This window comes from Crotalus tigris, unplaced genomic scaffold (assembly GCF_016545835.1).
Source record: "Crotalus tigris isolate CLP2741 ecotype Arizona unplaced genomic scaffold, ASM1654583v1 scf7180000017644.4837335, whole genome shotgun sequence".
Lineage (NCBI taxonomy): Eukaryota > Metazoa > Chordata > Lepidosauria > Squamata > Viperidae > Crotalus > Crotalus tigris.
Genome location: NW_024096536.1, coordinates 2,181,173 through 2,197,086, shown reverse-complemented (window position 1 = coordinate 2,197,086; position 15,914 = coordinate 2,181,173). Strand labels below are relative to the sequence as shown.

Below are 15,914 nucleotides of genomic sequence, written 5' to 3'. Positions count from 1 at the left end.
ATCATCTTTCAAAGTGAGAAACAAATAAAAATATCAATAATAAATAGAAGTACAACAAGCATTATTGAAAAGGTAGTTGGTATTGTTTCTTTTCTCCACTTTATTTTTTATGTTTTATAGTAATTTTTAACAGGTGTTTTATTAAATTCTTAGAAACAATTCAAAGCATGTGGCATGTCTCAAAGGATGTATAAACACATTTTTCCTTATTGGACCTAAGATACAGGCTCTTAAAAGCCATGACAGAAATGGAACCAATGAGATAAAGGGGCAGAAAAAATATGTCAGAGTTATTTTATTTGTTTTCAGTGCTGTTTTGCTCACTTGTAGATACTGTACTGATTTTTGCTCTTATATTTGTTTACAACTGCATGATTATTAGTTTGGTCTACAGATCTATGCCTCACATAGTTTATTTTTTAATAAAATAAAAACATTTAATTTTTGTTATCCCACTGTTAGGTTTGCTCTAGCAATAGTCACACAATCCAAAAATATCCAAGCCAGTTATCTTTATGCTCCATCAGACTGGGAAAAGCTGCTTTTTCACTCCATCCAAATTTCAGATGAGGTGATATTTCATTTCTAAAGAAAAACTACCTGCCTGGGTGGGAGCTTTATCACTTAGATATTGCTATACTTAAACCTCCAGAAGTCAAGAACAAAGATTAAGAGAGTGGAGATCCTATGAAGAGATCTTAAGGGTGACATGATAGCAGTGTTCTAATATCTAAGGAGTTGCCACAAAGAAGAGTGAGTCAACCTCTTTTCCAAAGGACCTGAGGGTAGGACAAGAAGCAATGGGTAGAAACTAAAGGAGAGAAGCAACCTAGAACTAAGGAGAAATTTCCTGATAGTTAGAACAATTAATCAGTGGAAGGACTTGCCTCCAGAAGCTGTGAATGCTCCAACACTGGAAGTTTTTAAGAAGAAATAGGAGAAACATTTGTCTGAAATGGTATAGGGCAGGGGTAGGCAACCTTGGCTCTTTTATGACTCGTGGACTTCAACTCCCAGAATTCCTGAGCCAGCCATGCTGAGGGGAAAAGGGAGAGGCTTCTAAGCTGAACCATGCTGGCTCAGGAATTCTGGGAGTTGGTCCACGAGTCATAAAAGAGCCAAGGTTGCCTACCCCTGGTATAGGGTTTCCTGCCTGAGCAGGGGGTTGGACTAGAAGACCTCCAAGGCCCCTTCCAACTCTGTTATTCTGTATTCTTCTGTTACAGTAATTCCACCCTACCCTACCCCCACAAATGCACCTTTTATTATGTACTGTAAATGTTAGACTGAGCTGGCGAATAATGTATTCATAAAATTGATTTAACTTTATGAAAAGTTATCAGTTATTGATTATATTAGGACAGTGATGGCAAACCTTTTAGAGACCAGTGCCCAAACTGCAAGCTAAAACCCACTTATGCATCATCGGGTACCGGGTGGGTATGGCCCGTTGGGTGGGCGTGGCCCATTGGGTGGGCTTGGCTGCGGTGATAACGGCAGACTGGGTGGGACTAAAAAGTTCAATCAATCAATTCCAACTTTGCAAGATCTTTTTTTTCCCCTCGAGTTGAAATTGACTGATTGAGCCTTTTTGTTTTTGCACACGGTGGTGGCCTAAAGCAAAAAGGTTTTATCAAACCCAGCTGAAGGCCTAGGACTGGAGTGACGGCACGCGGGCCCACAGAGAGGGCTCTGAGTGCCACCTCTGGCACCCGTGCCATAGGTTTGCCACCACTGTATTAGGACATAGGAAACAGTTTGTGAAAGAAAAACTTTAAACTGATGAGTCAAACTTAGCCAGTGTCTTAATGTGATTGATTATTGCCATTTGTGACTTAATTTTTTTTAAAAGCCTCAATAATTCTGTCCCATATCTGAAAGGTAGTACAGTATGGGAAAGAGGGGTTTAACTTTATCAAAAAGTGCTTGCCCACAACTCACTACAAGCACAACCAACAAAGCTATCAAAATGGTAACACTGCCATTCATCAAAAACATCTCAGAAACAATCAACACACTACTACAACCACAAAGCTTCACTGTAACACACAAACCAATTAAAGATCTCCAAAACATATTAAGTAAACCAAAACATACTATGCAGTGTAAGGGCTATAACAGCTGGCCTGTAGGACAAATAGGCAGAAGACTAGCAAAGTACATCCACGAATACCAACCAGCAGTAAAAAGACACAATGAAATCTCCTTAATCTCATAGCATATGGACTCAACCACAATTTCAGCTAATAAACTGCAAGCATTCTAGTCCCTGCCAAATCCAAAATGCTAGAAGCTTGACATTCAGATAAATCAGCCATCAACAGATGCACAGAAATGAACCGTATTTATACACCATTCAAAAGACAATAAAAGTTAAGAAGGAAACAGAAAGACCAGAAAACCCCCTCTAGCAGCCAAAACCCAGATAGGCACTACCAAGAAAAGAAACCACACCCTCACCAATACTAGCAGGGTAGGATACTGTATAAACAGGGAGTAAATCTCATACTCACTAGCACTGATGATGTTACCAACTTGGGTAACGAAACATTTACAAGCAAATAACTAAGCTCTGGAAGAAACCATCCTTTTGAATGTAACATAATTAAAGGCTAATATAATATATGTAACTCTAATGACCTCCCATTTAAACTATTACAAGATGTGCTTTGAATTATCTTTAAAAATAGTTCAGAAGTTGCAGCTTGTTAAAAACAAAGTTTGAACATTATTGTAGTATTCACTAATTCACAGGACTCCAATCTATTTGTAGACTTAATTTAAAATGCTTCTATTTGTATTAAAACCTTGGGATCAGCTTATCTCATAGGTCTTCTTCTCCCATAGCTACTCATTCATACCTCACAATTTTGGGTACCCAATTCATTTGCATGAATATTAATGAGAGTATTTTCAACTACAGAATGTCTCCTTTTATAAAGAACTATCTAGACCAGGGATGTCAAACTGCTGGCCCGCAGGCCGGATGCATCATGAAGAAACTGCGCCCAACCCATTCCCGGCAATGGCGAAAAAGCTCTGATATGTTGCGCGATGTCAAGTGACATCGCAAGTTTGACCTAGACCCTTTGTCTAAACTTGAATTTTTCCTAGAAAAAAAGTTACACTGCATACTTTTTCTGTTAATTTATGCCTAGCATTACTTGATATTATGACAAAACATGTATGTGTTTCAGATAAATAACAGAAAAGATTGAGGTACTCTAAATTATTACTTACTGGATAATTCATAGGTCATTTGGTGTTAATAGGAACAACCAATAAAGCAACAACAGCCTATCCAAAGCCCAAGGAAGACCTTGAGAAAAGATGTTGTGCATAGGAGTGATATTGGAAGAACTGAAAATATAAGGGATTGGATTTCATCCCTTTTGGATTCATCCCCCCTCCCTCCTCCAAAAAAAACCTTAATTGTGGAATGAAACTATTTTTATTAGAGATTATGAACATTTAAGACTCAATTATACAAATTCGTATAAAATATGCCTTAAAAATGTGTTTAGAAGCTTTTGAGTGCCCTCTTATTCTTTGCATATATAGGACAAGTACAAATAATGTTACTAAAATTTCTGCCCTGCAAACATTTTGCTCTGCACTAGTCTGGATACCTGTGGATCAGAATAATTAAAATATTTTATATTCACCAGTTTATGAGATATTACATGCCACTATACTATTTGCTTATTCAATCAGTTTAAAAATTCCTACAGCCAGGCTGTATATTCATTTGTAGAGGTATTGAGAAGTTGTGAAAAATATTAACTTCTAATCAGTTTAATATCATCTTTTGGCAGTATGAACATTACTGTTATAAATCTGGATTTATTTCTGAAATCAGAAAAACCCATGATCAGATTCAAGCTGAATTGCTCATAGCTTATTGAAATTACCAGTTTTCTTTGCTTGTTATGTGTGCATCTTGTCTTAACTTAGAAAATCCTACAGTACTGGACTTCTCTAATTCCCCATAGGAATGATGTAGTTAATTTAGCATAGATTTTGCTGTTGTAGATCATGAAACATGTTCTAGTATACTTACCTTTTGTGAGAAATGGAGAAGAAATGGCTTCTTATTGCTGATCTCTACAAGTTTTAAATTTATGATTTGATGACAGCTGCATTTGTTTACACAAGGGACATTTTCCACCATGTGCTTTTATAGGTTGCATTAGTCAACTATATGCAAATTATGGATTATGTGTAAATAATTATTCAGAATATGTAATTGCAAGGAATTGACGTCTACTTTAAAATAATTAAAGTTATGAAAATTCAAGAAGCAACTCAAACAGGAGACCAACAAGGTTTATTATTACTCACAATGACTGCATTAAGAAAAAACAAAAATGGTATAACAGAATCAGTCAACTTGCACTGTGAAAGGCTTAAGTTAAGACAGAATAAACTTGGGGATCTTGGCTCTCCTGCTAATGTCCATACCTAGAAAAAAAATATTTTCCTTTTAGGACTAACCAGCAATTATGTCAGAATACAATCATTTTTCTAAGCTACAAAGAAGTTATTTAGCTTTATAATTTATGACAGGGATAAATTTATTTATTTATTTATAGGACTGCTTATCTCATGTAATGATTTTAATTGGTTCAAAATAATCCATTAAAAAGAGTGTGTGTGTGTGTATGTATGTATGTATGTGTGTGTGTATATATATATATATATATATATATATATATATATATATATATATATATATATATATATATATATATAAAAAAACCTTCCTTCTGGCACCAGGCCAAACAGCTTCCCAGCAAAACTCCCATCCTAGCATAAAGGAAAAGTCAATCTCCATGGACTACCAGAAAGTTAAAAGGGTAAGATCCCTCAGATCTCAGATGGGGGGACTACTCCAAAGGGCTGGGGCAGCCACAAAAAAGACATGTCTCTGAAGTCCCATCAGATGACAACATTTAAGGGAAGGGGACCTGGAGTACGCCTATCTAACAAAGTGGGATGAGAGATGGTCCTGCAAATAACCTGGCCTGTGCATAATCTGGTTAGTACTTGGATTGGAGACCAATAGGAAATAGCAGGAAAGTTAGCTAATTTGGTTTTGAAAAAGCATACTAGAAGAAAGTAAATCACTTTTGGTTGGTAAGAAAATACACAAACATTTCCATGAACTCACTAGAAGTTGACCTTAATTTGAAGGGGTCCTGACTTGCAGATTAATCTGGTACCTTCCAGAGGTTTTGAATGCCAAAGTCACAAATGTTTGTTCTTGGTCATGTTTAAAGGGACAGATATGAAGTGGTTGAAAACATCTAGAGCAAACTAAGTTGCATATTCCTGATTTAAGGGATAGCACCTGCAAATTAGGAAATCATACTGAATAGCTCCTATATCCATGCACTGCTTGTTAAGGGCTGTTTTGCACAAGCTGGCAGTCCTGCCATTTAAAAAGAAATGGAACATCATGCTTATACCATATTTAACTGATGGGCACAGTTGATATGAAATGTATTGCACACTTTACATTACATGACACAGAATGTTGAAAATCTCTGTGAATCTTAAGCAATATTATCACCCTGCTCCGAAGTTCTATTATTGATACTTTTGTTTATGATGCTATTTTATTGATTCTTTATATATTTATTAAGGTCAACAGAAATCTCTCAATGTTACAGAGATTGTATCACTGCTTATTACAATAAGCAAACACTGATACATTATCAGTTTTAACAGTCATTTGGCCATAAACTGTTACTAATGTAGTTGCAAATCTGCTTCATTCTTTGGTTGCAAATCTGTATTTATTAAACTAAGTTTACAAATATACTTTATACTATTATTGGTATCTTAACAGACTTTAGGTTAACTAACTTTATTTCCAAAGATGTTTAAACCTGAATACAAATAGTCTCCATTTTAAGCTCTACCATTCCCAAGGTCTACCCTTAAGTCAAATTTGTATGTAAGCTGGAACAATATTATTGTATAAGTAATATTGTATAATGAACTTGAACCATTATTTAACTTGAATCTCTGTATAGTTAACTCAAACTTTGCTCCAGTAGGCTCCATTCTTAACTGTGGGTTATTCTTAAACCAGGGAATTCTTAACCTGAGGACCTGTACTCAATCATTCTACTTATGTGATGAAATATATGTGCAATCTTGAATATTAGTCGGAATACTATATACAAGTATATGCTACACTTTTATCAATGATATGTTTTTGCTGCCTAAGGGGTTAATTCATACATGCTCATGCACTTCCCTTTAAGCAAATATGATAATGTTGTACTTCATCTATATCCCTTTAAAGCAAATGGAAGTGCCAATTTCAGCTTGCCAAAACACTCTTAATGTAAGCTCTACCTATAATCAAAACACCTAGCTGAAATTAGATATATGCTGTGGTTAACAATATTTCCATTATTTAGGCAAGTATATGATACTTACTTCTGAAACTCCCATTCTCGATTATCTAATGGGCATACCTGTCGAGTCTTAAGCCAGCGGGAAATGCAATGAAAATGGAAAGCATGCTAAAAAAAAGGGGGAAAGTTATGAAAATAGCATGCTATAAACTTTTTTATTTCTATTTTTACTTTGTAGAATTACTTCAGAGGATGATGTGATCAGCAGCATATTTGGAGAAAAAATTATCACCAGGAATTGCAAGACAAAGCCTGATATAAAGATCTCCATCCTCTATGTTACCCAGCCTCTATTTTTAGCTTTCTATTTAATCCTTTTAATTTTAATTGCTTTGTATTATCTTTTTTTACCTTTTTATTGTAAGCTGCCCAGAGTCACTATATCAGTGAGATGGGCAGCATAAAAAATTAATAAATAGTTTCAACTAAATACAACAGAGTAAATAAGTTTCAATTACGTTACAAAGGAGAATGCTATTAGGTTCACTGCATTCCTCCAAATTTAGAAGCTGGTTCAAAATATTTTGCTTCTTAAGACTTCTAGTAATCTTTTTATTACTAGAAATAATTATTAGTAATTCTAATAATAAATGTATTTAAATATATTTAAATGGTATAAAAGTAGATTCCTTACATTGCAAACACCCCATGCCACAGTGCATTCTTCAGAGGTAGCTGATGCTTGATTAGCTTGGCATTCTATACCTGCAAGAACAAGAACAACATTAATGTTAGGATTCATAACTATTTATTTGAATAGCTGAAACAAGAACCTGTGACAACAAGTATGTTCTCTGCTAAATGTGGGACTGGAGAAATGAGACAGCTATATTGCATGAGTAACAAAGAAGGCTTAGTAAGACATAATAGACAATTTCTCCATTTTTTATTTTCATTATATCATAAGAAGCTATGGAAGCCAACAGACCAAGCATACCGTAGCAAGCAACACTGATTTTCATAATCATAGTGACATGGACTAATGTGTCCATGCATGACTGGAATGAGTCTTAAAGCCAAAAGGGGGGGGAAGGGGGGCTGGGCATAAAAATATGCCTTCTACTAGAATATACTTCATGGATGTGTAACTGATAGCTCTCCAAAGCCTGAGTACAGCCCTAAATGCCTTCAAACACTGCCATCAAATAATAATTTGCAATGTGACAGAAAGGGAAAATTAGTAAAAACACTGGCATAATTATGCTATCTACATTTAACTAATGTAACTTAAATGAATTCTATTTATTTATTTAATGTGGTATACTTGCTATTAAAATCTCTTAACAGTTTACAATAAATTTAATATCAAGACATTAAAAACAGATAAAATAAGTAAAAAGAAAACAAATTAAGAGGAATAACAATATTTCAGACTCAATAATATTTTTTCTCTGCAGATGGCAAAGGAAATTTATTATTAATTTGAATTATTAATTTGAATTTTGAATGGTTATTTATTCCGAATCTTAAAATTAAGAAATGGTGCCCAAGGCAAATTGGGATTATCAGTTTATTTTTGGCAAATTCTGTTCACCAAAATAGTCCATAGGAAGAATATGAACTGCTTTTGGCAGAAAACTAAGGACTGCATATGGGTCTTCACAAGCAAAGTTCAATTTAACTACCTTTTGAATCTATGATTCTGGTTCTTAAGGACAATAAAATGCTATTAAAAACAAGCTACAGTATTTATAATACAATATTTGTGTCACAAACCACTGTAAATTCTATTTTAGTTATGTAGCTTTAATTTCCTAGCCTTTATCAAGCAACCATTGATTCAGGGCACTAGTTAAGCTGAAAAAGAGAAAGAGAACTAGATTCCATTAGAAATAACTTAATTCCAAATTACTATTTGATTTTTCTCAGCAATTATTGTAAATGTTAAAGCAATACAAACTTGTAGCATCTTGTAGCAATATTTTGTGGAGTTGAAAATTTCGCAACCAAATTCTAGAGTCCACTTATATTCTAAAAACCACATTACTCATACTGTTTTCACTGCCCAGTTGTATATAAGGGTTTCAGAACAATGACACAGTAGATTATATCAAAAAGTTAAAATTGCTGTAATGTGCCATACCTGAGGCATCATGTATATATGTGTATATAATCTTTAACTAGCTATTTCCTAAAAACCATAAAGTCAGATTTTAGATACCTAAATATAATATACCACAATTTTTCTAACCTAAGAATGAAGAGCCCTTTCAATCTGAGATCCCCATTTTCTCAAAGGAAGTGGTCAGGTTCATACCAGCAAAGGTAGGATTTATCATGTTTACCTCTTTCCTTCTGTGATGAACGTAGACAAATGTACATTTGGAATACGGTTGCAGAATGGTTTAATTTCATTTATTATTTGGTTGAAGATACATAATATGGCCATTTTAACACCAAAGGATAGATTTGAAACAACCACACACAGATCTAGTTTTCACTGTATATCTATATGAATCCAGTTAGAAGCACAAAAATATCCTCACAATACTTGTTCATGTGGTAATATGAATATTCAGGATCATGTTTCTTCCCTTTCTCATTTTTTCCTGTTTTCTGTCAATTTGAAATGTTATTTTATTGTTCTGTAAATGGTTTTTCGGTTTTCAACATTGGAAGCAGCTAATCAAAAAAATGAAAATGAAGAGATACTACATTTGTTAGATTTTAGAACCTTATATTTTGGTTTGACAGAAATTAAACATTTTAAGTAAACACAATCAATGTATTTATAAGTACTATTTGAATAAACTTTTTTCATTTTTCTATTCATAGTTTCATAAGCAAACCAAGTTGATATAATCTGTCAAATCCTTTAAAAATGATCTATTCTTCCATTTCCTCCCAAATTTCTGTTTTTCATCTGGAAAAATAGGTTTTCTATTCTTATTTCAAAGTTCTGGAACATTCATATTTTTATATGCATCACTGGTTAGTTCTTATCTGCAATCCTAGCTGGATATCTCTTCCTAAGTGTAAAAAGGATGGTGATGTGCATATAGACAGTTTCATATTAACATTTAACACCACTATTTTAAAAATGGCTCAGCAGTCAACTGACAGACAGTATAATGCATTTAGCTTAGTTGTAATATATTTGTGGCTTCTTGCACTAATTTTCATCTTTGGATTATTCTTTAAGGAAGATGTACAGAGTATATAGCAGTATTACAAATCTGAGGTTAGCATTAGAGTACTAGAGAAACTTAGATGATGTATCAGCTCAAGAATGGTGTTGGCTTCCAAGATGATATGATCCTTCAGTAAATCTACAAGCATTGCCAGATAAGGTATGTATTCCTGCAGTGGAAATACAATATATGTCCATTTAAAATAGATAATCTCTGGATTGCTGATACAGTAACAAATCCTGGATGCATCCAGTCATTCCCTTCAGCTAGCTTTTTTGTGCCATATTATGTGCAACAATTGAAAACATAGATATCTGGGCATATTTTTTCAAGAATCTTGTCAATATTCTGAAACAGGGAAGGAAAATTGATCACACAGAAAAGATACAGCAAGAGATGCTTTAATATAATCTGCATCAAACTGCTATCTTGACAGAATTTAGGAAATCCATTACAGCAGATCTACGGTATTTTCAATAACAGAAGGCTTTATGTCACACTCCACAAAGCTCTTCTAAATAGTTTCCATTTGAAGTTATTTTTTTATTATGTCACTGGACTTTTCTATTAGTCTTTGCACATCTGTAATTATAGGACTTGCAACGCACAAACACATATATTCTCTCTACAAGTACTCACAGAGATCCATAATATGGTTTCTGCATATTGCACAGTTGTCAACAACGATGTCCCAAGCCCAGAGAGCAACTGCATTCCACTATAAAAAGAGACATTTAAGTGCATACAAGTGTCTACAGAAAAATCAATTTTGCCTATTTCCTCCATCATCCCTGACCCAATTCAGCTATTTTATTCAATATGTTTTACTTGAACAGCAATATAATACACAGAACCAATCATATCTAGTTATTTTATAAACACTTTTCATTCAGTCCCAGTGATTTTTCCCAACCACTTAGTGTTATTGTACAGATGTATTCTATTGTTCTCATTAACAAAAAAACCCCAAAAGCCTTATTCATATTTCATATTAAGCCATACTTGATTTAACTATGGATTACATGCTAAAGTTTCAAACTATTGTTTCCAAATTACCATATTAATACATCATGTTAATCCAAATCAAACAAGGTGTGCATATGTGAACCCCATACAAGAAATATAAGAAAAACAAAAAAACATTTTCAATAATCAGTGGATCTTTAATGCTGAGCCAGTACCTTTTACTCAATCTGATTCAGTACATATGCTAAAAGACTACAATACAGTAATATTTAATGTTTTAATAATTTAAAGCACATTAGTTACATCCATTATTTTAATAGCAATTACATTTGACTTTTTTCCTTTAATGTGCCCTCCAATTAGAAAACAGATTGTTTTGTAACTCAAAAGTATGTACTGATTCAGAAAATATGTTATTTCAACTAAGTATAACTAAATTTTGCTGCAGTTGCTTTCAGTCTCTTTGGAAAGATTTATTTTTAAGCATTTCATTTTCCTTTACTATGAAAATTCAGAAAAATTATTGTTCCATGGTCTTATATACACCTTTGTCTTTAGCTTTCATTCCAATTAGCCAACCAGTGACAGCTACAAGTATCCTTAGAAATCACCTGTACGGTCTCATACACACAGTCATTTCTAGTGAACTAAGTTGTGGGACTATGTCATAAGGACATATATTGATTGGAAATTAATATGTTCATATTTACAAACATTGCCACATGTAGGTTAGAAAGACCGATTGGTATGACGTTAGAAGGGAGCAAGAAGGGCTAATTCCCTGATGTATCATTTATCTAGTATTTTTTTGGTCACAGATCTGACTGTCCCCTCGCCCCCCCCCCCCCGCAAGCAACCCAAATCAAAGAACTACAGAGCTGGTAATCGAAATGCCATCTTTAAAAAGCCTAGTGACTAGTTAAGTCCACCGGTAAACTTCTCCGTCACTTTCCTATCATCCCTCTTTTCTCATTGCCTTTCGCACAAAGCCACGCAACACCCAAGCACTTGGCGGCTCACTCCAACGCGTGACAGCCCCTTCTCAAATTCGGTCCAGGAAGATGCTGCTTAATCTAAGCATTTGCCCATTCACATATAATAAAGAAGCGACACCCTCTCTAGTCCGTTCGGCTTCGTTACCATTACAGGTCAAATCGCTTTCCCTTTTCTCACCTTCTTTACTTCAAAGCGCTTTTTACCGGCACCACTGTTTGTCCCACTCGGCGTATCAACATCCATCGCTGCAGCCATTTTGGATGAGGAAATCCCTGCAGCGGTCTACCCTCACCTCGCATGCGCGTGACTAAATAAAAGCCACGCGATAGCTTCTCCTCTCCCCCCTTCCCTCCCTTAATATTGTGTTCTGTGGCTGACACCCTCCCCTTCCTACAAGCAGGTGTGAACGAAAAGGGGGCGCGAGGAGGGGCCTGATCACGTGTCACTTCTCTCTTAAAGGCGCTGGCCAAGGCGGGGCCCGTTACGCAGGCCCTTGCGTACTCTTCGCTGTCGCTCATCGCCAGTTGCCCGACACTGGTAGGGAGGGTGAAAGAAATGGCGTAGAGCCTCGTAGACGCTCGTTTAAAGAGATACTCCCGAATTACTCAACGTCAGTTTATCAGCCGCAGACAAGGCAGGGTTACCAAATCTGGTGGCCCTACTTTTTATTTCCTTGTTGCAGATTGGTGATTGTCGGGATTCGCGCGGCCCGAAATAAACATGGGTATAATTAGGGGGGGTAAGCGAGAGGGGGGGGGCTGGTAAAATAGAAGGTGCAGTAGCCCAAATCTATAGCGCTAAGGGCCAAATCACGCCACTCGGAGCCTCAGAACCAAGTACTAAAAGTCGCCCCTACAAATTTCGAGTGAGTCGTAGCGTTGGCAGTTCATCTAGTCCCTGCAAAATCCGCCCCCATGTATTGGCTAACAGCAGCCCGCGTTGGAAGTCTCTTCTTACTGCCTGAACGTTTTACGCGCATCCGGCCTGCTGCGCCCCCAATTAGCAATTCTTGATTTAATCAGGGTTTGCAAAACGATTTTTTTCCACGATCGCTTTCCAATCATTGCACCGCGGCACTTCGCCGCCGTCTCCCCACACGCTTTGTTTCGTCCTTCAATAGATTTTTGCACAAATGTTGTGTCCGAGATCTAGTTACAGTAGATCACGTGCAAAATACACTTGCGGCCCAAGCCATCAGAATCATGTTGCCTTGCTCGAAAGGCCCCATTAATTTGAATTATACTTTTAACGAACGAAATATTAGGATGACAATCAAATATAGCCGTCCGTCTTCTCAACATGCTAAATCACAAAGTCTCGCTGAACTCCGCGCTTGTGTTCTGCGTCGTACCGTTCCTGTAGAGATAGCATCTTGGCATATTCATAAAAACTCGTTTGTTCTCTCTGTTTTTGACTTTGATATAATAATTTGAAGTTGCCCCTGATTCTGATTACCAAGCAAAGGAAATAAAACAAGGGAGCCATAAAAGAGAGAAGGGGCTTAAAATTCATAGTCATAAATAAAGATTAAAATTCTATATGTGTAATTAAAATTATTAAAATTCTACTATAAGTACTATTCTCAGTTGCTTCCTCCTTTATCAGCAACCTGCATGGCTGACTTCATCCCAAGCCCAAGATAATGACTCCTAAATTGTTAAGGTGTATAGAGGCCTGTTTCAAATACAAAAAGACTGAATTGTACCTTTTATATAATATAGAAAATCTTCCCCAGCATTTAAAAAAGAATCTTGACTTTTCCTTGACACTTACTTCCTTTCCTTTAAAAAAATGAGTAAACTGAGGAAACTCAAAATGTTTGTTTTACCAACTTCCACATCATCTGAATAATTAAATCATAACCTATGTAGAAGTATTTTTTGAAAGTTATTTTTCATATACTCAATCTTTTCTCTTAAGTAACTGCTTCTTTGGTACTTGCATGGTTTAACCTCTACATACTTTAGGCTTGGAATAACACCCTTGCCTAAAAATGTAATTACTATTAATATGCATACAAGCTTAGCTTTTCCCAACTAAATTAGCTAAAACCTTTGAGGAGGGAGAGCAGAAGCCAGCCCCCCCCCCCAAAAAAAGTTACTCAAAATTGGCATGCAATCCTTTACATAAACCTTTATGTGAATAATCACTCAACAGGTATGCTGAAGTAAACATGCACAGAAATGTCACCTAGATTGTTGTATGCTAATACATATCAATTAGTATAGATCAGTGCTTCTCAACGTTTGTGTGACGGCGACCCGTCACACAAACGTGCCGTGCATGCGCGGCGCCGCCCCATGCACGGCGCGCATGCGCGGCAGCGCCCCCCAAGGGGGAAAAATGGCGGATTGCCTTGTTTGGCGACCCCCGAGAAATGGTCGATCGACCCCAAATGGGGTCGCGACCCATAGGTTGAGAACCGCTGGTATAGAACAAAAATTAGCAACCTGCAGCTCTAAGGCTGTATATGGCTCATGGCCTAATTTTAATAGTCCTCTGTAAGAGGTCAATTTGGATCTCAGTGATGAAAGTGTTTTTCCTTTAAAGTTTGAAAACTGGGACAGTCAGAGGATGAGTAAGTAGTGTCAGAAGGAAATAGAAGGGGCGTTGTCTTACCTGAACGCCTTTTCTCAGCACGGAGATGGACAATCCACCAATGGGTTTAGACTGTTCCTGCCCAATCAGATCAAGTCAGCCAAAGTTGCCATGCCTCTCCTGGGCTAGAAGATCCCAATCTTGACAAAGGCGAAGCCATGACTGACAGCAAGACATGTTGGCTCATAAATGTAAAGCTAGACCTAATAACCTGCTAGGGTGGGAGTGGATTCTCCATCTCCGTGCTGAGAAACGCCCCTTCTCCAGCACTGGACAAGGCTTTGGGGACGATGAAGAGAATGGAGTAGAATCCCCGACCTCTCTGATCCAACGGTACCGGTTCTATGGCCCTTATGCTTACGAGGTGCTAAATGGCCTGTTGCATCAACCTTTTCTTTGTGAGATTTCTTGATTGGGGACAAGAGATAAAATGATTTGGAGGGTAGAATTCTAGGGAGAGCCTGTAGCGAACCGTGTTCAGCACCCATGCGTCTGTGGTGGTGACCTCCTACTGGCTGGCAAAGAGAGAAAATCTGCCACCTATGGGAGGGACCACCAGAGAGTCATCTGGAACGACGGAAGGGCCGACCGCTCCCACGAAAGAGCCGTTTGCCCTGAAATTGTTGTCTGGGCTTAGACCCCGTTCTGTCTGATAGTCTGTCCTGTCTGACAGGAAAGGAACGGGCGGATAGGAATAATTGGGCCTAGTTCCTGTACGGAAAGACTGCCTCCGTGAGTATGTGTTGGATCTTTTGTCCGGACGCTTAATAAGGTGATTGAGGACCTAACGCTTATCCTTATTCTCTGTAAGGTACGGCTCTAAAGCTTCCCCAATCAGCTCTTCCCCCAGTAAGGGGCTGCAGACAGGCACCATTTGGACCTGGTATCCGCATGCCAGTGTTTCAGCCAAAGCATACGGCGTCCAGTAATGTTGGAAGCCATTGCCCTGGATGAAAATCTGGCCGCCTGTAGCGTTGCATCGGAAGCATATTCTGTTGCCACCACCATCTTGCTCAAATCCTGGTGGGTTCGGATATCTTCCACCGGAATTCTGGCCTGAAACTGTCTGAGCCAGCGAAGAGCAGACCTATTAAAGAAAGTGACTGATGTAGATGCCCTAATAGCCCAAGCTGTAGCTTGATGTGTCTTGCAAAAAGTTAGCTCCTTTTTACGGTCTTCTGCCTTTAGGGCATCAGACACGTCCCCAAGAGTGGCAGTGGGAGATACCAGGGATCCCAAGGGTTTGTCCACCTTCGGGACCTCCAGGGCATCTACCAAGTCCTGGGCCACGTTATAAAGCCTTTTCTCACTGCCACTCGGAATGGGGAGGGTACCTGGGGATTCCCACTGTTTCCTGATCGCATTTAGAAACATAGATGGACATGGTATGCGGTGTTGTGTGGTTACTAGTTCCGTGAAGTTTGGATCCGCCTCCGAGTCCGGAGCAGCAGTCGATGTTGATGTGGAAGGCTCGGGACCAAGATGGGCCGTTGAAGTGGCCTTTCGGAGCAAGGGGACAAAATGAGATGGATTAAAGAGACCCGTAAAGGATGGCATTTCGGGAGGGTCTTCCTTCTCATCCGACATCGGAATCCCCACGTCTGCATCATACTCACGAAAGGATAAACCCTCATAGTAAGAAGACTGTGAAGGTGAATTAGGTGCACCATATGCCTCGGTAGTTGGCTGGTGGATCGGTAGGGGGGAAACCGAGGTAGACCTAGGCACCTGAGGTCCAACCTGAAGGGCGCGTGCTACCTCCTGTGCAATCAACTCGTTTAGGCAGTCCTCCGAG

The 15,914-nt window shown here is 37.7% G+C and overlaps 1 protein-coding gene across 1 annotated transcript; it reads right to left on the bottom strand.

Moving 5' to 3' along the window:
• Positions 1-4,308: 4,308 nt before the first annotated feature.
• On the bottom strand, positions 4,309-11,857 carry RBX1 (ring-box 1). The gene is made up of 5 exons (XM_039335544.1): positions 11,699-11,857; positions 10,199-10,277; positions 7,063-7,133; positions 6,451-6,536; positions 4,309-4,461 (listed from the first exon to the last, which is right to left on the bottom strand). Exons 1-5 carry the CDS (start codon positions 11,774-11,776, stop codon positions 4,449-4,451), a joined length of 327 nt encoding a protein of 108 aa, XP_039191478.1. The 5' UTR covers positions 11,777-11,857; the 3' UTR covers positions 4,309-4,448.
• Between the last annotated feature and the right edge of the window lie 4,057 nt (positions 11,858-15,914).